This window comes from Pholcus phalangioides, unplaced genomic scaffold (genome assembly GCF_987345545.1).
Source record: "Pholcus phalangioides strain wild (caught in Gottingen) unplaced genomic scaffold, Ppha-v1.0 ptg000007l_1, whole genome shotgun sequence".
In the NCBI taxonomy this organism is placed as follows: Eukaryota; Metazoa; Arthropoda; class Arachnida; order Araneae; family Pholcidae; genus Pholcus; species Pholcus phalangioides.
Genome location: NW_028301600.1, coordinates 54,774,205 through 54,795,438, shown reverse-complemented (window position 1 = coordinate 54,795,438; position 21,234 = coordinate 54,774,205). Strand labels below are relative to the sequence as shown.

Sequence of the window (21,234 nt, the reverse complement as noted above, 5' to 3'; positions counted from 1 at the left end):
CAACCAGATGTACCTGGCAATCTATTTTGACTTTTCTCTCACCAAAGACGACACCAATGTACGAGTCTCTATTTCATTCCCTATATCTGTATGCCGGAGGTAAAGAGAGAGAGGACACCATACCACAAGAATATTTTACAAGAGGGCTGTTTATTTTTTAGTATGTCTTTCTATTGAGCTTGCTTGTCTTATGAAGTGAATATCTCCATTATTTATTACGGAGTTAGTGTAAGGAAAGTATACTGCAAATTAATAGTGTCATCCCGATATTGACAAAAATGGATATAGCCCCCTTTACCTCTGACATGTTATCACGAAAAATCTGCTGAAGAAAGTTTGGTTGTCTTTTACAAGATTATAACCAATCTCTCAAGTAAAACTGTATAGATAAACACACAATTCATGTTTCATAATGGATTTTCAGAAGAAATGGTGCTGTAACTGATTGCCCATGGCTGCTGTATATGGTCATGATCTACTAAAGTAGTTCTGTTCCAAAATGTTTTTTTTAAAAAAAAAAAGCTCTATTACAGCAGTTTGCCAAGACCTTTTATTTTTCAAAATCTGACATTTGTGCTATTGCCAGTTCACTTGTGATCTTGAAATACAATCAATAGCAATAAAAATTTTTCTTCAGCTTTTATGGTTATATTTTATTACATACAAATAATACAATCAACTCACATATGCAAAGCCTTTAAAACAATGCAAAAAAAAGCTGCATATGTTTGCTCCAAGTTCAAAAAATATTTTTATATTTTGACTACCAAGGAATGGTGAAATTTAGCAATAACATGTTTCATGATTTCATATCAGTTCCAAAAACATGATTCTATATTATACCTCATTACATGAGAGCACACTGAAACTAAGCACAATTTAAAAAATGTGTGAAATTAATATCATACTAGCAATGAAGAAGTATACAACCACACATTTTCAAAATCCATAAAACTGTAAATATGCTGACATAGAGTCTAAATAAACAAGGATTATTAATACCATGTTTAGTGTCACGTTACCTTCAAAATACAATAGTCATTTTTTACAATTAGATGGGTTAATTATATCTACAGTTTAAAGGGAAAAAAACACACACACACAAATATATCCTACAAAGGTTTGAAGTCAGACCAGAAGCTGATGGATAAACCATCATGTATATGCATCAATCATATATCAGACCACGTACTTATCACACATCTCATTTTCCTCTACACAAAGGCGAAACAGAAACATTGGTGCATTTTCCCAACAGATAGAAAATCTATATTTTATAGAGATACATTTATTCCCCCCCCCTCTTTTCATTTCTTCTGATTTACAACGCAATGTATCTTTCTATTTCTTATTTTAGGTACCACGGCAGTACACAACTGTCATCAAGAAATTTCATTGTCATCCTTTATAATTTTTATTACACAATGAATTTCTTTGTAGAACAAATAAATGCTCTTATTAATTGACAATCATAAAATGGAAGAGATGCCAGCAGCAAAAGTTTGGTGTAGCTTGATTACGGTAATGTTAATGAAGGTCATCATATTGGTAATTTGTTGATAATAATCCCTCTAATATGACATTTTTCCTTAGTCTACACACTATTACTGTATCAAAATTTTCATTGTATATCCAAGTGATAAAGTTCATTTTCTTGTAAACATAACAGATAATACCAGTATTAACACAAGAATGACAAAGTTTTTTTTTTCTTTTTAAATATAATTAAAGATGAGAAATTATGTAAAAAGTCAAAATTTTGAATGATACATAAATTAACCTTTTAGGATGTAATCCAGCTGAACTATTCAACCATCATTTCATTAAATTTTTGAAAAGTATGTTCTTTTTGTTAAGTAAAATAGAAAACTTTTGGATAAGAAAAATTTATTTTTATAATGAGATGGTTATTTCATGCACACAAGAATTAACAGATGCTATTCCACAAATATTCTTGAATGACATTAAAATCCTATGCCATAAAACTGGAAGTTGATTGAAGGAACTTAAGATTGATGGAACATATGATAAATTATATTTGGTAAAAAAAAGCAACTATATTCAGACAGGTTATGGCATCCACAGCAAAATATTGTCCTAATATTTTAAATAGGAAACATGATATATATAAGCATATAATTTATAGATTAATATACAACAAATAGGAGAAAAATTCCAGAAGAATGAAATGGTCCAACCATAGGTAAGCTTGCATACCATAAAATGAAGAAATAGACAAAAAGTAAACTTCTTCACAAATTACTGAGTGACATCCATATTCAATCTTCATTATACAGACTACATTTGTCACCGGTAATGAATAAAATAAAAATCAAGCTGTTTTCTACAACAAAAGTAAAAAGATTATTATAAATATGAACAATTGAAAAAATATTTCCCTGATACAATATTTTCATTGATGCCAACAGAAATAAAATAAACTTTTCTATTGCAGAAATGCAAGCTTATGTACTTAGAAAACATTAAATCATTTTTCAAGTATATTTCACAAATGTCCAGCTCCAATTTGGTGTAGACCTATATATATTGTCTTAGTGTGGCATTATTATAGTCACAAAGTAATAAGCCATGACTGGGTAACAAAGCAAAAATGTAGACAAGCATAATTTAGGAAAAAGTCTCTCCACAGACAGCAATCAGGCCTAAACCATAAAACTCAGGCATAATATTAATCAGGCAAAATAACCTGCCACATAGTTACTTCCCAATTCGGAATACTGGTGGTAGCACAATTTGGATACACAAGCATTTCTCAGAAACAAACACCACATTACGTACACAACACATACATAGCACATTTAGACGTACCAATTCATTAGAAGTTCCAAACACTATAAAAGTTTAATAAAAGATCTTTTACAAAATTTGAAAAACTCAATAAACCTATTGGTTACATTCACTCGAATGCAACCAATATGCTTATTGGTTGTATTTTCAAGTTTTACAAAAGAACTTTTGTCAAACTTTTATAGTGTATTCCTAGCCTAAGAGGAATATTTACAAGGTGCATATGGTTTAGTATAACTTAAAAGACAACTTTCTATACATAATATATTGACCAATCTATTTTTTAATTTAATTATTTCCATAGTATAAATTTCATATTTTCTCATGGCATGGAACACATAAAAGTGTTTAACTATATGGATTAAAAAAGGGGGAGAATGGGCTGATCCACTAAAAATTTGAGTTCGTGGTAACATAATTAATAGATCACATACAATATAACAGAGTTAATGTTTAGTTTTTGAGAAAATTTTTCATGAATATCATGAAAGTATCGCATAAAAGGGATTTATCTCTCTAAATAATATAGCTATAAACATCTAATTCAGTATATTGTTCATACAATGACACCTTTTGATTTTCACAAGGATTTTTTTTCACCAAAAGAAACATTAACTTATTACTGGACCACTCTCATGGCTCTTCTGGCATAAGAACCTGAAATTTCTACATTGAAAAACATATTTTAAAATGGAAAAAAAAAAAATCAATCCGAGTAGGCCATAAAATTAGTTAAGATTCTGTCACATTGGCATAAAAATAAATTATCATGCTCAGGTGAGGGAGCACCACTGAAAAAAAAAAAAACTGGCAAACTTGAAAAACACTGTATCACAGAAGTCACAGAAAATTTAACATGTTACTTTTGAAATAACAAAATCGTTTATGGATCTATCGCAATATCACTAATGAGGGAAAAATGAGAAGACATTGATTGAGACAAGGTGACTAGAAAGACTTTTTCATCCTTTGTGGAAGGATACTCTCTCTGGCATAGTTGAAAAATGATAACAAACCATAACGCTTGCTGCGCCGTGAGAAATAATTTGTTACAACATCAGCATCTAGAAAAAAGAAACTATATAAGCAATTAAATTTTCTGTAAAAACAGTTTTGTGTATTTAAAGTAATCATGCAAACAAAAAAAGTTTCTTTTTAAGCTTTAAAAGTTATACTACTGAATCAGAATTTAAACTTGTAATATAATGATTATTTTCCTTCTAGTTAAATCTGGAAATTGATGAGGTGAGCACCATGTTGATTACCACTGATTAACAATACAAAATTTAACATGTGAAGTACCATGTCAGTAACTACGATTTTATCCAAATCATGAACTAAAAGGTACTGCTTTAGTATTTGGCATCACTTGCTGGGAACAGAAAAATCAGCTTTCAAAGATCAACAAGCTTAACAAGTTATAATAAAGTGAAACCCTCAACTTACATTAGTAATTTGTTCCCAAAATGATGTACATTGAGGTAAACTATACCAATGGTAATACTCCCTTCCTCCTCAGGAGGTGATGAGTGGTAAATTTGAAGATTTTCTTTATCCTTTTTTATATGCGACTCTTGTTTTTCGAAAACATTTCTCTCTAAGAGTGTGATGCGAAAAGCCTTCAAGCTTTCCTCAAAATGCTAGGTCCAATTGAAAAAAAAATCATTTTAAGGACAAGATGATGTAAACACAGGATGCACAAGTCAAGAGGATGTAAATAGGAGTATTACTGTATAGTCTTTTTGGAAAACTTGTCAGTATGGAATAAAAAAAAACACCTCAGTTATCAAACACTACCAGAAAGTTAAAACATTCTGTGTAACAATAGAAAAATTTTATATTGATTTTCACAATGATGACTAAATTTCAGATCCACATTTACAGCACTAATTGTTTTTGGAGAATCTAAGTAACCTTAGATAAAAGACTTATATTTATTTTTCGACATTTTTACCATTAAAAAAAATTAATCTGAATATCTGATTTTTTTTTATAACATACAATAGCAATATCATTGAATATGTATCATGAAATCAAGTAAAATTTGGAAATGTTACAGCAATAGATGATTGTATCAAACCTGTTGTTCTCAATGGTTGTGTTTCAGCAACTGTTGGCAATACATTTTCATTAGCTGAAAGGGACACAAAAAGCGCAAGGGGCACAATCCAGAGACACAATGTAAAGTAGGCCAGGACCTATGAAGAAATTTATACTATTTAAGCTAAAAGATATATACAAGCAAATCAATTACAGTTGAACCCTTTTATAGCGTCCCTATGTTGTAATAAACCCACTTACAGACGTGCCAACTTTTGGAATCCAGAGATTCTCCCCCTGGCACTTATAGACTTGATCAAAAAAAGTTGACAAAATTTTTTATTTTTGAAAAAAAAATTTTTTTTAATCAATTAAGAAAAAGTTCCATCCGCCCCCAAGGCAGGTTCTGCATTGCCCCTGAGCAGAATATAATTCCATGTGTCAGTTTTTCCATGCAGAATAGAGAAATCGCATCTACATACTGTTCATAAAACAATTATTTCCTTTCGTGGATGCTATCAGTGATTGATAATCTTGGGTATATGAACTCTTAAAAGCTTTATTATTTAGCTTTATACAGCTTAAAGTTTTATATTTTCTTTCTGAAGACATTTAATCAGAGGAAACAATTAAAAAACTTCAACATACAAAGCTGCTGACGAAAAAACTTGTGTTTGCTGCACGGCTGTTAATGGAATACAATAACGATTATACAGAAATTTCGGCAACGAAGAGCTTACCCCTGATAAATGATTGCTGATAAACGCCAAGCAAACAGTCACGTTTTTGCCAGTTGCTTAAATGCGGTCACCAAGACTTTTTTCTGGTTGCTCGATGGAAATGACCACGGCTGTCCTCTATAGGTGTTTTTCCTAACGATGACGACAATTATTGACGTCACGACAACGTGAAAGCTCGCGTAAAATATAATTTTCTGATAAAATCCGGAGAAATTTTAACAAATCCGGAGAGCAGAAGGAAGGATGAAAAATCCAGTCTCCCGCCTAAATCCGGAGAGTTGGCAGGTCTGCACTTAGCACAAGGAAGTTTTGGTGAATAAATCTTCCATATATAGGACAGAAAAATTACACTGATTAATTTGCGATTGGATATAATGCCAAACTCATTATAGTGCCAGAATTCTGCAAAACAAATGGTGACATTAAATCGGGGTTCAACTTTATATAGCTCATTTGAATATTAATTCAAATGATTGAATTGACTGAACTTTTTAAACAGCTCATTTGAATATCGCTCGCATGAATAATTCTATTACACTGCAGCAAATGTTCCATTAAATTTCCATCTCATATGAGCTGTGGGACGTAAGTCAGGCTAACTCTTTTTTCTTTTGTGAAAATGTAGGACAGGTGCAAGTCTCTAAAATATGAAAATGAAATAGAACAGTGAGTAAGGAGCAATTGAAAAGATCCCAAACTCTTTCCACAGAAAATGAAGGGTTATGGAAACACCCTTTCTTAACTGGGAAAGCTTGCCTATACAAACAAACGTGGAAGGTTGCTTTTTTTCGTTGTATTTCTTTTTAAATGTGAGGTAGTTCAGCCCTGACTTCAATGATAAAACACCCACAAACGTTGAAGTCATAGCTGAACTTCTGAGGTTTAAATATATATATATCAAAAAAATACAACCCCCTTACATTAGTGTTATTTTGGTCTGAAAGAGATAACCTTGATTCTAGTCATGCAACCGAATTTCATTAAAATTAGTTAAGGGGGGAAAAATTAACAGTATTTTCCCCCTTATATGTTGTTTACCTTCCCTCTGGTTTTCAAAGTAAACCAAAAATTAAAGCAAAGAGCTTGTGTGAGGTTTTACATAAAATTTTGACTGAAAAACTTGAAATACAGTAAAACGTCTCTATTGCAGGCACCGGTGGGACAAAAAATTTGTCCACAAAAGAGGGGTTGCCGTTAATCAGGGGTTTGAAATATTTTTAAAATATAAATAATTTTATTATACAAGTGGAAAATATTATTTGGCCGTAAAAGAGGGGTGACTGCATCGGAGGGGTGTCTGTTAATAGGCTAAAGGTTTTATTGTATTGTGAAAGGCTTTTGGTAACTATGTTTCTGGGAAAATCTGAGTTTGTGAATGGCTTGTTTGTTTTAAATGTAGTTAAGAATCTTTGGAAGACAATGATTGTTGTCAATGTCTTCAACAAGCACAACCCCTGAAAATGTTAAGGAAGATTTCCTTTCATACGTACATGATCTAATTGCGTGTTGAAACTGCACTGTTTTAAGTGTTCATAGAAAGATTTGTGTGTGCTACTTTTGTTCTATCAATGGTGGAATGCATTTACATAAAAATGGAAATAACTAAGAACTTGATAACAATGACCATTAGAAATCAAGATTACTGAATATGAATAATAATGATCTTGAATTTAAAATGCTGAATAAAAAATAGTGCACAAACCTCTGAAAATGGATAAGGTTCTGAGGCAAAATACTTTAATGCAAGGTAATGATTTATGAAACACATTGCTACAAAAGAAATGATTTAAAACAATTTCAAGCATCAAGTTATAAAACAGTTTTTGAAAATAATTTTTCTAAAGCAATGAAAGACTGGTTAAGAATAATTGAAATATCATGAAATTGAACTTAATAGAAACAATTACAGATTCTCACAAAAAAGAAAGTCATCTCAAGAAGAAAAAACCATCAATTGATTGCCCTTGATAACCTCATCTCAGAATTGCAAATTATTAACATGGCTCATACTCTTTAAAATAAAAATATTCAAGGACATTCATATGATGATTGGGAAAAAAAAAATATCATGATTTTTTAAAAAAAATAATGTACAAAATTGGATTTTTTAAATTTATAATCAACATTTGCTCATTTTTAATATAGAGTTTGAAATTGAGGATATATATAAATATCTTTAACACTAGAAAGACGGATGGGAGACCCTGCACGCTATTTAAGCTTGGATATCTCTGCTAAGAATAAACCGAACCACCTGAAATTTCTCGACTTTTCCTGAATTAGCATGTTCTTATTGTATACAAATGTTTTTTTCGTTATCTTTTTTAACAACAAAGATACGAGAGGATAATACCTAGAAAGACGGAAGGGGGTCATTGTGGCCCTTCCTTATATCCTAGCACATTATGCGGTAAATACTACTGTCATCATCACAATTGATTTCTAAGTAGGTTATAATCCTTCTGGAAGTCTTTTTTGCATTTGACCTTCCGTGTGACCTTTCTTTTCCTCCCATTCTTATCTGCAAGTGTCTGTCAGCAGGTGTGTAATTTTTGGTTTTTGTCTTAGGATTCCATATTATCTGATAAATTGTTTGTCCTGGGATGTAGAAAATTTGAGTGAACGTGATCATTTCAAACAGTTTAGAAATGGTGAGAAAATGTATATTTACTGAAGAAGAAATACTCCAGGAGTTGCAAAAATTAGATGAGAGAAACTCTAGAAGCAGTGATGATGAAAGTTCAGAAGAGCATGAGATCTACCCTATGCCAAACTTTGGAGAAGAAAGTAGCGGTTCTGATGACGAAGATTTAAATCGAAATAAAATTATTTCTCCAATGGTGCATCAGTTGGTGCAAAATAGAATGCCATTGAGAAATAAGATACGTAAAATCATGAGAAATGATACCATGTTGAAAAAAAGACCCCAGAAACGGTTGCCTATAATAACGAAACTAAATATAAAGTCGACATCGTGGATCAAATGGTGCGATTACACACGACCAAGACTGGAAGTCGTCGCTGGCCAATGCATTTTCTAACATTTTGGATACGTCAGCGATAAATGCTTGGATTTTGTACAAAAAAGTGCAAAGCAGGAAAAAAAAATCACTCAGAGAACTTACATATTGCCGTAACTCTGTGCTGAGTATTTCAACTTGAAAACTACAATTCAAAATGTGATAATATGCAAAACACCTATTGATGGAGACAAAAACGACAGAAATGCCAAATAAGAAGGAACTGCACACTCAATAAAACACTTCAATCTTGTACGCAATGCAAAAAAACCAGTGTGCGGCAAATGTGCATCAAGAGGTGATTTGCCCAGAATGCTTTGAGTGCTAGATAAAAACAAAATATATTAACAGATCGGTGGTTTCACCCTTTGTTTTTTGTGTTATAACTCTATTTATGTATTAAAAATGATATACCGTGATTTGAAACATTAAGATAACCGAAAATTGCAAAAAAAAAAACTATGGGGAAGGGGGGTTTCATTTTGACCCCATTCCGTCTTTCTAGGTATACTCTCTCGATCTGTCTTTCTAGTGTTAATATATATAATAATGTTAAAGATATATAATTTTTAAAACAATTCTAGCTGTCATTTCAATTTGTAGACAATATTAAGCTCTAACGGTCTCTCTATAAAAAAAATAAATTGAACAGAAATCATTTTATTCTTGGAACAGTATTGAAATTTGCCTGCAATAAAAAAGTTAGAAAGTATGTAGATGTATGTAGGGTGACCATATATGACCTGTCTTTCCCGGGACATTCCAGTTTTTCATGTAAATTTGGCCATCCCAACAGTTTCACAGAAATGACTCGTTATTCCCCACATTTTCAACAAAGCCTATTTGAATTTTTATTATTTCTTACTGAAACTAAGTATTAAAATTATTTTACCAACACTATAAATAATAATATGATGCAATTATTATATATATAATTATTTATATTATTATATGATAACCGTGTCTTCAAATTCATGTCACATATTTGTCATGTGTATGTTTGGCATCCCCCCCATTTTTGGTGACAATTGGCGATTTTCCTGTATTTTTTATTGAGTAAATATGGTCGGCCTACATATATGCAACTTAAATTCATCAATTTTTATTAATTTAAAATATTTTGAAACAATATCTTCAGAGCAGTGTTTGGCTGCCAGATTTTAGGCAACACCTTAAACACAGAAATACCTCAAGTACGCATGACCATGTCTTGTAACCAGTGCCGTCTTAACGCATGGGCCCACCCGGGCATGGCCTGGGGGCCTCAAGAGAAGAGGGGCCTCACAAAAACGAGAACTGGTTGAAATTTTCGACAATTGGCCAGATAGGGCCTCAGAAAAATTACTAGGCCCGGGGGGCCCCCATGATGCTTTTAAGATGGCCCTGCCAGTAACTCATCATTGTTGCTCTACTCATTTTCGTCCCAGTGGAACATTCTTTGGGGAGGGGGGAACAAAAATTGATGGAAGAAATGCACACAAATAATTTTTCCAAGCACTTATAAGTACTTAAAAATGCAATCCTTGGAAAAAAAAAAAAAAAAATCAATGATTTTTCAAGGACTTTTAAAGACTTGAAAATAAACTTTTCTTCCAAGGATTTTCTGAGACTGTAGGAACCCTGATTAAGGGGAGGGAGTAAAAGTTTGAGAAAAAATAAAGTAACCAAATTAGTTTTTGTAAAACAGATTTGAACCTTATACGATTGAAAAGAGTTTTTACTCAAAATAATTTATTGCATTTGATTTTGATAAAAAGCTTACAAAGTACAGTAAAAGTGATTAAAAATGAAATTATGCATAATCACTACTCATTTCAATAAATTTCACTGAATTTCTCACTTTCATCAGTGACTACATAATTTTCAGAAGAAGTCGGTAAATTTAATGAATAAGAAAATGTTTTTCACTGATAATCATATTTAATTCCCATGATTTGGTAAGCCTGATGAACATCGCGGCATATATTACTTTTGAAGCAATTTTTGTATAATTTCCAAAATGTAATTCATTTTGGTAAATATCATAGAATTTCTATAAGCTGACGGTTATGCATAATTACTGGATCATTCACTTTTACCATAACACATATACCACTTTGTTTTATATAGGGTACTTCCGCTTAAAAGCACCAACTACATAAATAAAAAAATTAGTATAGTCAGACCTGGTATAATATTCATCATTTTTAGTGTCACCTCACTAATAATGTTGGTTTTTAAAGGGCCCTGCCAGCAGAATCAGAAAATATGGCAAACTCAATATTGAGTCACCATGCTCATGATGTCATTACATAGGAGGGTCCCCAGACACGAGTTTGCATCAAGGTCTGACCGTAATACAACAAAAACACATATGCTACTGCATTGTACATTTTTTGTTTGAATTACAAATGTGCTATTAGATCGAATAAACTTGGAATACAGAAATATGAATGTTTTCATTCATATTTTTGAGCCAGATGCTTACCTTAAAGAAAATGTAGTTCTACTTCATGTAATCAATTGCTTTAGTCATTTTTGGTCATTTATATATATTTCTCATCATTTACTCACCAACAGATCCAATAAATGGGAAGGAAGTTAAGAAGAAGAATGGAAATGTGCGTAGCACCAAAAGATGTTGAAGTTGGCTTATGATACCACAGATGATCATAGATGCTGGAAGTTCTTCAAAAAGGAACAATCCCCCATATAATGCAATGGTTATCTTGAAAAAATTGAAAAGAAAAAAAAGGTACATAAATTTAAAAAAAAAAAAGTGCAAATTCTTCAGGTTATATCATATGGTCGGGTTTTCTTTCTTTTCAAATTTTTTAGGCCTTTGATATAAATTCATTTCTAGAATAGGTTCAATCAATGAACTGTTAAGTAAAGTTCAATTTGTCAAGCTGTGATTATCATATTATTTAATTTGTATAAATGAGTCTATCTTATTAGGGTTGGATTTTAACTCTTGATGCTATGAAGTCAACTTAAACTTCGATTTTCAATCTTTTGATCATTTCAATTGCATCATGGTCGTTTTATGCTTTTAAGGGTTAATTAGGCAAAAAACTGCAGTTTATAGTCGATTCACACAAAAGTTTTCCTTCGATATCTTTTACTAAGAGGTCGGTGCACTAATCACTTCCTGCATAACAATGTGCTATGCTATTAAGTTTGTCTCCTATTGTTGCCTCTCGTATGAAGGATGTGATCATATTTTCTTTAAATGTAGACCAAATAAATTCTACATTAATGAAAATGACAGATAATTAAGTTTACAATATGCAAAATATTATTTTGTGTGTTTTAATTTTTAATACAGTAGGTCTATAAGCTTAGAAATATGGATTTATCTGGAATACAAATATAAGTTTTTTATGATGATTTTGACATCAATCACTTAAATTCAAGAACTTCATGTTAGAAAGTTTTGAATCCTTTATAATTTTTGTCACATACCATGGTCATTTTCTGCACACGAGGGCTAAAAGTATTGAATCAATAGATTTTTCATAATAAACTCACCAAGATGAGTATCCTGATGACCTTGCAAGTAAGCACAGTATATTCTTCAATCAAGTCCGCAATGTAATATAAGCCAGCAGCTAAATAGTATAATCAAAATTCATGAATTTCACAGCAAATTTTCTTGAATTAAATAATTAAAAGCCAAAATGGCATTGGTATTTTGTAATGTCTACTGAAGAAAATAAAATTAATTTTTATTTTGACTTTATTGTGTTCAACAGCAATCTTTAAAAGTGTTTTCTTTCTTTCTATCAAACAGATCACAACTCCGGTCTATTGCCATGGGCAATTTACTGCTGATTCAGTTGTGCCAGAAGTGCGAATAAACAGTCAACAGTGTGTACCTAACAGTCTGAGTGTGTATATAGTATTGTGTGAAGTTTGAATATCTGTACTGTTGTAGGTCTGTTGCTCTCTGTGGCGAGTCTTTCTAACGGGAAGATTGGCCCGACTTCGCGCCTTGAAACTGGGAACCATAGGAAACTAACTTTAGCCGACTACCACTGTGGTGGCAAGGTTTGAACCTGGATCCTTGCGATGCAAGTCTGTCACTCTGACTACTCAGCCACCACAGCAGCTCTTGAAGGGGCTGCAAATGGTAGAGGTAGAAACTGTAAAATGATTCTTACTTTAAAACATAATACAAACAGGGCTGGATCTAGAATCCTGTGAACTACACTGCCACAGAATTTGTTAACTGAAGGAGGCTAATTTTTTAGGTTGCCAACTGAAGGGAAGGGACAATTTTTTATCATCAAAACATTTATTTGCTCATACTTGAAAAATGCCCAGAACCGGCCCTGAATACAAAAAGCATTTTCTTATAGAACCATGGAATTATATGGGAGAGGGGAAGTAGGAAAATTTAGTTTATCCGTCCAAGCCCCAAAGCAGAATATGCTGAAATGCGCGACGTACATAGCAGAACAACCAGTGCTGTTGCAGAACAATCTGGAAGAATTTTAAGAAAAGTGTAGAGAAAAACGCTATTTTTTATATGCGAATTTTTACCGCAGAACATTTTCAGTCAGCTGATGGCTCGTGTTGCAGAACATCACAAAAAATTCTGCTTTGGGGCGTCCAAGTAAAAATGTTTAACAACTTACAGTCCTGATCATTGGTCACCAGATTATGAGGATATCAAGTACTTCTTTCCTTGAAATTACTGATGACTGAGACTGATCTTTGAGGGTGTATTAAACTCAATTCTTTTGCTAAGCAATCATAAGCTCATTCCTTCATTTTTGTTTTGTTACACGCAGTCATTTGGCATAAAAAAAAATCTACTCAGATCTATCCTTAGAGTTTAAGGCGATTCTAAAAGAAAAGTAGCACTCAAATGCCAGGTGTTAACCTGTAAAGCTCATGCAACATGTTGAAATTCCTGCAAGATGTATTCATGTGTGCATATGTGACAGTTTTTATCCAATTTCTTGCCAATTCTCTTAAATACGCATAGCTGCAGGCAACTTTTTTGTTTTAACAAGGTTCCAAAAATGATAATTGACAAAAATTTTAGTTGCACATTTGGGCACTGCTCATAGGCGCCCGCTGAGCACCCGCCAATAATTTCTGAAAAAAACAATGTAATGCACCTTCCCTCTGTTGCAGGGTTGGCAGGTTTTTGACGGTTCAAACTGTCACGTCAAAAACTGTCAGAAACCTCAAATATTTCTTTTCCATATAAAAATTCCCATTGGAAATACACACATTAATTGCATTTAATGTTTAAAGTGACTATGTATTTAGTATTTATACAAAGAATAAATACTAAATATGATTGTAATATAATTTTCTACTCACTACAGAATTATTTTAGGCAATATATATATAATGTATATATATATATATTATTTTTTACAAAATATACAATTTGCAAAGCATAAAAGCTAAAGGAGAAATTATGCAATGATTATTTTATATTCAATTCAAGATGATTCTTGACCTTCTAAAATTTTTTTAACTGCTTATATATGTGCAGATATAAATATCAGCAGATATAAACATCTGCTACACACTTTTTATAACAGATAGGCCTAGGTGTTTAGAAATATGGGTCATTCCCAAAAAAAGTGTACAAACTGTTTCCAAGACTTTGTAATTTTTGTTACAAAATTTCAGAGCACTTTGGTGGTAATTTTAATTTTTTTCTAGTTCTTCATTTAATTCTCTGTTATAGTGTTTTTAATTTCTTTCAGATGGTATCTAATTTTTTTTTAAATCATTGTTTGTAGCAAAATGTCAAAATCTGGCTGTTCCAGCTTCAAAAAGTGTTAAACAAAGAAACTTGGTGCAAACCTGGATTTTTTTTTCAGAAAACTTGGAATCACATTTTATATATGTGCCATAGATGAATAAAACTGATAACAAAATTTTGAGAAAATTTTTTTTCTTATGAAAAACACTTTTTGTTTGTGTCCCAAAATTTTTCCCATTTTAAAATGTCCACTCTGTTACGGTCATTTGGGAAACATATTTTTATACCAGATTAAATGTGATAACACTTTTGAGCTCATTGGCAGGTTTACTTTTAATGCTTGGTCAACAATTTTGGATTTGACTTTTGCAAAATGACTTAATATTCATTTCACGTCTTTAGTATCAGACTTTTCTCTGTCAGATGTCCACTCTGTTACGACCATTATCATAAATAATTAAGATTTTTTTCATCTATATCAGCATCTAGTGATAGCACATGGAGATATGCTTCAAAATATAATAATTTTCACACAAATCATTTAAATTTATAATGAAAAAAATAATAATTTAAACTAATTTGTCCACTTTGTTACGTCTTCCAAAAACTCAACCAATGCAACAGAATGGAAACTATGATTTAAAGTTTTCTTAGTTAAGAGGTTTTGAAGTTTTAAGTTAATTTTAATAAGTTATCTATTCAATTTAAACCCTTTACCACATTCTCTATATGTTATGTTATTTTTCAGTTCATCATGTTATTTTTCAGTTAAATACGAAAGTTAAATTGTAAAGATCGTCAAAATCGCTGCCAGGCACAGATCCAGGGAGATGTGGCATAAGGGGCATTTTAATATGAATGAAGGTTGTTATATGACAATACATTCTGTATATTTTATGGGACAGAACAATTATTTCCCTATATTATTTTTGTTTCCTGGCTCTATCCCCCTCCCCAAGTCCAACTGGATATACTCTGGATCACTAATGTGAGAGACATAAACGTGAGATTTATACTAACATCAAATTACCTCAATTTCAACAAAAAATTTTGAAGTAAAAGAAAAATCATCCTGGTATAATATACAGCTGAGCAAGACCACTGTCCACTCTGACCAGATTTTAACCATTTTACCAGACCAAAATTCGAATTACGAGGTGGGGGCAGGTGTTTTTAGAATTTGCTAATAGGGTGGACGTTTTTCAAAGGTTATAGAGGAGTCTCTGGGTCACCTATCACATTTCACCCCATTATGTCTTTAGTACCAGATTTTTCTTCATCGGATGTCCACTCTGTTACATCATTTTCATAAATAATTTGAAATATAAATTGATTGCACCATATAAACTAAGATTAATCCAAACATCTCCTAAAACCATAGTTGATGATATCATGTGTGACAGAGTCTAAATCCTGTATGTATGACAAATTTTTGAATTGTCCTGACAAGATGGTATCTATGAATGTAACTTCTAAATCACTGGATGAGAATAGCACTGTACGGTGTGAAGAATGGCAGCGCAAACAAGAAAAAGTGGAAAAGAATGACAAAATGACAGAAGTTACAAAAATAACAGAAGAGCAAAGTTTGTGGAACCTAACAGACTTGATCAATGTTTTTCAAAAAGAAATTTGTTCAAGAAACACATTTTCAATGTCCAACACCAATATAGAGCTTACCAAATGTGCATTAGAAACATACAAAAACATGAAGTTGTTCTTCATATGGATTTCAGTGAAAATAATTGCAAATTATCTGAAGAAGTGCAAAGTCATCATTTCAGTCAAGAAATCAAGTATGTCTTCATACCTGTGCGCTGTATGTTGCGGAATGAGAGAAGCCAATTTTGTTCTGCTCAGTGTCACCGAATTTAGAGCATGGACCTTCATCTATTTGGAACCGATTTTGAAAGTAATGAAAAAATATGAAATAAATGTGGTTCACTTTTTTTGATGACCTTGTACTCAGTACAAACAAAAGAAAAATTTTTACTTATTGGACAAACATGTCGCAAAATATTTCGCAAAATATAAAGTGGTGTGCTTCGAATTTTTTTGAAGCAAACCATGGCAAAGGCACAGTTGATGGTGTTGGTGCTGTATTGTAAAGGACAGTTGTTAGATTGGTTGCATGTGGGAATGACATATCAGATGCCACTCAGTTTTTCACAATTCTCAAAGATGCCACCAATGTAAAATTGTATGAAATCAAAAATGAAGAATTAAAAGATATAAAAAAAATTATCCCGAATGATATACCTGTGCTGAAAGGCACTATGGCAGTCCACCAAATAGTAACAACTGGCAATGGATTGCTGCAATACAGAGATGCCTCTTGGTTTTGTGAAAGAAATGCTAATCTCTGTGAATGCTACGAAAAGAAAACTTACTCTTGCCAAAGAAGTATAAAACTGGAAGTTCCACAACCGATTTCAGAGTTCGAATCTCTGGAAAATGACATTCAAGAAAATAGTGAAAACTATGCTATCAACTTCAAAGAAAACAGCAATGAAGAAATGTCAACTGGTCTAATTAAAGCAAGTGTTCATATGCTCGTGAAATTTGAATCTGGTTGTGTATATAAATCTACATGCAGATACATTGTTGTAGCCCAAAATGACATTGAAGATGATGGGGAGGTCAAAGTTATGTGCCTCAAAACTATGAATGATGCTAGGAAGCTGTTCAGAGCTGATGACAAAGATATCTCGTACATTCACTTTGAAAAGATTTTAAAAATTTTGCCAGAGCCAAAATTCAAACCGGGGGGGGGGGGGGGGGGTGGCGTGTTTCTTGAATTTTCTCATAGCGTGGATGTTTTTCAGATGTCACAGAGGAGTCTCTTGGATACCTTTCACATTGTCTATAATAATTGCTGAAAAAATAAAAGTGTATTTAGAATAATTGTGATTGTGTTTAACAAGTTACAACATCTGTTACAATGGGATGTCCACTCTGTTACGGGAAGCATTTTTGCAGTTCACAGGCAAAAAATTAAAAAGCACTTCAAACCAAGAAATTAAATTTTAAGTTATCAACCCATTGTCTGCCAGAAATAAAAAAAATTAATTTTTAGTTTTTTGAAAAAAATGTAAAAAATAAACTTTTCTATGTGCTATTTCGAAAAAATGAAAAACGATCAAAACATCAGAAAAAAAAGTCAAAAAAATTAACTACTTTTTTTTCAGCCTATGTGTAAGAAATAAGCTGATTTCATTATTTTAAGGGGTAAAAACAGCAGAAATAATATTTATTTTTTTACAGCAATATTTGTTTTCGTAAAAGAGTGGACAAAATACATAAAACCCAAAAAATAAAATATTATTCCAAAATAAAAGTGAAAAATATTTATGAAATATTAAACTTCAAGTCATTAGCTATAATTTCAGATCAATTTTATTTCGAAAATTCAACTTCGAATTTTCCATATCAAAAATGCATACACTTTTTTTGGGAATGTGACCATTTCTGTACAAAAGTAAGAAAGGCTAAGTTTGACTATGATATAGTACGGTATATTTACTAGTATTCATAATGCAATGGTTTTTCAACTGAAGCTGTATCTAAACGTGCAAAACAATGCTTTGGGTATAGAGTCCTGCCAGCTCTGGCTTTGATTAAAATACTCTTTAAAAATCTGGATTTATACAGCCTATGCCATGAAATTTTTAGGTGAGAATAAATGAGTTTGGTGTATTAACAGATACTGCACAAAAAAAATTTTATTTATGAAATTTTGGACAGATCAGAAAACTTAAAATATCAAAATTGGTAATTTTTTTTAGTAATTACAATTCAAAATATAAAAACATGTTAACCTACATAAAAGTAACTGTTTTGTTATTTAACATATCCATCAGGTTTAAAAAAAACTACTTGACAACATTGGCAATAAGTTTTGACTATTGTAATACTGAGCTTTCGATTGTTTTTACTACTGTTTAATATTCTTTGGTCAAAAACCCTGATGCTCTATTGCACATATTTAGAATAAACAGCTCTATTCTGCTAAGTAGATTGAACACGGACAGGGCCGCAACTAGGGGGAAGCTGGCGGGTCTCGTGCCCCGGGGCACGAGACCCGAAGGGGTGCAAATTTCATTCTGAAACCTCTCCTTCAACATTACAAGGGAGCGTCAAAATGCGTGCTTGCCCCCCGGGTGACCAAGAATCTGGTTGCGGCCCTGAACATGGGTAATCAGTAGTTTCGATAAAATGGACCATAAAATTACATATTATCTGTAGTATACCGAAGCTGTTCCAAAATAAAATGTAATATACAAAAAAAGTTTATTGTGTAACATACCTATTGCGTTCGAAACATTATTCAAAAGCATTATTCAAATTCATTTAGGTATTTGATAGTTTAAACACCAGTTTTCAACGCTTGTCATGTCCAAACCGTTTCATATAAAAAACCCAACCCCGCTCTCCTGCGTAAGCACTTGAGTTCCTGTACATACACGACGACTAGCAACTTCCAGCCCCCCAATGTTTTCTTCATGTCATCGCCCCTGCGGCACTGGTCAGTTATTGGGATTACCATTTTTGTGTAAAGAATTTATCAGATTTAGAGCGAAGATTTTGATAGTAGCTCACACTCGTGAAATGAGAAAATTTTTTTGAACCATCAAAACAGTCAAACATAAGGCTTGACCATATTTTCATCATCTATGGTGGTCATCCTGATAACTGACCAGTAGGCTATCAAGTTTTGAACTCTTCTTATCAACTTTTAACTTGCTGTACTTTCTACAGACCATTCAGCTTTCTGTTATTAGCTGAGCTCAGCTAATAACTTTGTGTTTTGCTATAAAGCAGGGCTTGACCTGCCTTGGGTAAAGCGTCAGGTCACCACTAAAATAAAAAAAATTGGTATTGGCACCTATAATGTTTCATGTGTAAATTAGCATATGAGAACAGCACAAAATTTTAAGAATTTTTATCAGCTTATCTACCCATGAAAGGTCATTATGTCCTGGAAAAGTCAAAAGAAACATTTTTGGACTTGTTTTTCTCCGGGGTATTTCTTGGCTCATAAAAAAGTTATGGCACCTGGATTTTTCTGCAAGTTTCAAGCTGTGTGACAAAGATGTTGTATCATAAAAGCAAAAGTTCCAACTATGACACTCACAAGTGAAGAAATCTCTTGTGTGGCTTAACATTGGGGAAAATGAAATTAAAAAAAATTATCACATCTGTGAGGTAAGGCAGGGCTTTGTTCGCCTCTATATAAAGCAACCACTGAGGCCATTAAATTACAAGATTCATTACTATCATGCAATAAACTTCATGTAAGTTTTTTCTTCTCAACAAAACTTAGTGATTTTTTCAAGGTTAAGCCTTATTACATTAATGAAATATAAATACAATCTAGTATTTAAATGCACATCAATAATATTTAACATTTAAATCTCCGCAAAGATGCTACAGAATTAATGGTATAAAATATTTTCTAAAATGTGGCAGTGCCAAGTTAAATTATAGAATATGCTGGCACTGGTACATGATACCTGAAAAAAATATTTTATGGGTGTAAATACACAAACCTATAGCTAAAACAAAAAAGCTCATCTGAACAAATAGAGAGATCCAGCTGAGTGTATACAGGTACCACATGGTGAAAATTATTCGATTCCACAAAACATGCTAATAAATGAAAAATATCGAATTTGAGACGTCAATTCACCCGGTGAGTTGTAAACAAAACCCATCACATTTTTACCGCACACGCTATGTTATGATTTTACGGTGAAGATGACGATCGTACGAAATTATCGGATATTTAATGAGCTCACTCACGAGAAATAGAACACTTACGATTATCACGATAAGTTACGATGCAAAATGAAAACACAGATCGATGACCATATTCACCATGTTTACGGAAAGAGTCAACGTTCTCACGTGACCATACGTCTTTATAGGAAAACGGTATATTATTGTATTTTTACATGATTTTGGACATCTCGACTGTTCTTTAATAATGTCCATCTCCTCCTCCTAACCTGATCATGGCGCGCCGTTCTTTCTAAATGAAGAGATATATTTGGGTGGTCGAAGAAGACTTGGCTCTGGTTGGAAAATGTGCGTGTACTTGTTGCGACGTAAGGGGCCATTCAAGTATGACGTATGTAGATTTTCAGCCATTTTTGACCCCCCCCCCTATCAGCAAAAGTCAGCAAAACACTGACCCCCCTCCTCCACTGTCAGCAGCTTAGAATATTTCATATCTTCAAAAAGGGGTAGTTGATGACGTAAGCAACCTTCAAACCCTCCTCCCCCCTTGTCATCAAAAGTCAGCAAATCCGAAACCCCCCTCCCTCTCGATACTGACGTAATACTTGAATGACCCCTAACGTGAAGTTTGTTTTTGTGTAATGCTTGTTATAGTGCTGCCATTTGCCATCAATCTTTCAAATTATGAGTGAAGTGTAATGATTGAATAATTCTACCGTTGTAGGTCTGTTGCTCTCTGTGGCGAGACCTTTTAATGAAAAATTGTCCCATTTCAGTTACTGTTTATGACTCATGGAAAAATTATATCTCTTTGAGTCAAATAGTGTTTGTTTTGTAGTTTTCTTTTTGTCTTTCTGTCTAGTATGTTTTTGTGATGTTTGGTCCAATAAATAAATAAAGATCGGTTCGCATTCACGCCTCAAAGTTGGGAACCACGGAAAACCTTCAGCCGATCACCACTGTGTGCACGGTGAAGTTCGCACCCGGGTCCTCGCGATGTTTAGTTTAAAAAAAATGTTCAGTTTTTTTCACGTATAGAACGTGAACGAAGCCAACTTGAGTTTTTATTCTTCATTGAAATCAAGAATTAGAATTATCTTCCTAACTCATAAATTATATCATGGTAATTATGTGTAAAAATAAGAATATTTACCTCACATATATTTACATATCATGT

At 32.6% G+C, this 21,234-nt stretch overlaps 1 protein-coding gene across 1 annotated transcript; it reads right to left on the bottom strand.

The window, feature by feature from the left end:
• Positions 1-532: 532 nt before the first annotated feature.
• On the bottom strand, positions 533-20,077 carry LOC149085502 (protein TEX261). Its single transcript, XM_089233550.1, has 6 exons — positions 19,868-20,077; positions 12,119-12,198; positions 11,162-11,315; positions 7,291-7,358; positions 4,889-5,006; positions 533-3,872 (listed from the first exon to the last, which is right to left on the bottom strand). The coding sequence occupies exons 1-6, from the start codon at positions 19,935-19,937 to the stop codon at positions 3,757-3,759; spliced, it is 606 nt and encodes a 201-aa protein (XP_089089676.1). The 5' UTR covers positions 19,938-20,077; the 3' UTR covers positions 533-3,756.
• Positions 20,078-21,234: the final 1,157 nt, after the last annotated feature.

Coding starts and splice junctions, on each gene's coding strand:
- LOC149085502 (XM_089233550.1), bottom strand. CDS start 19,937: ATGTGGTACCTGTATACACTCAGCTGGATCTCTCTATTTGTTCAGATG. Junction 5,007..7,290: donor AACCTTATCCATTTTCAGAG/GTTTGTGCACTA, acceptor ATTTCTTCATAG/GTCCTGGCCTACTTTACATT. Junction 3,873..4,888: donor ACAACCATTGAGAACAACAG/GTTTGATACAAT, acceptor TCTTTTTTCTAG/ATGCTGATGTTGTAACAAAT.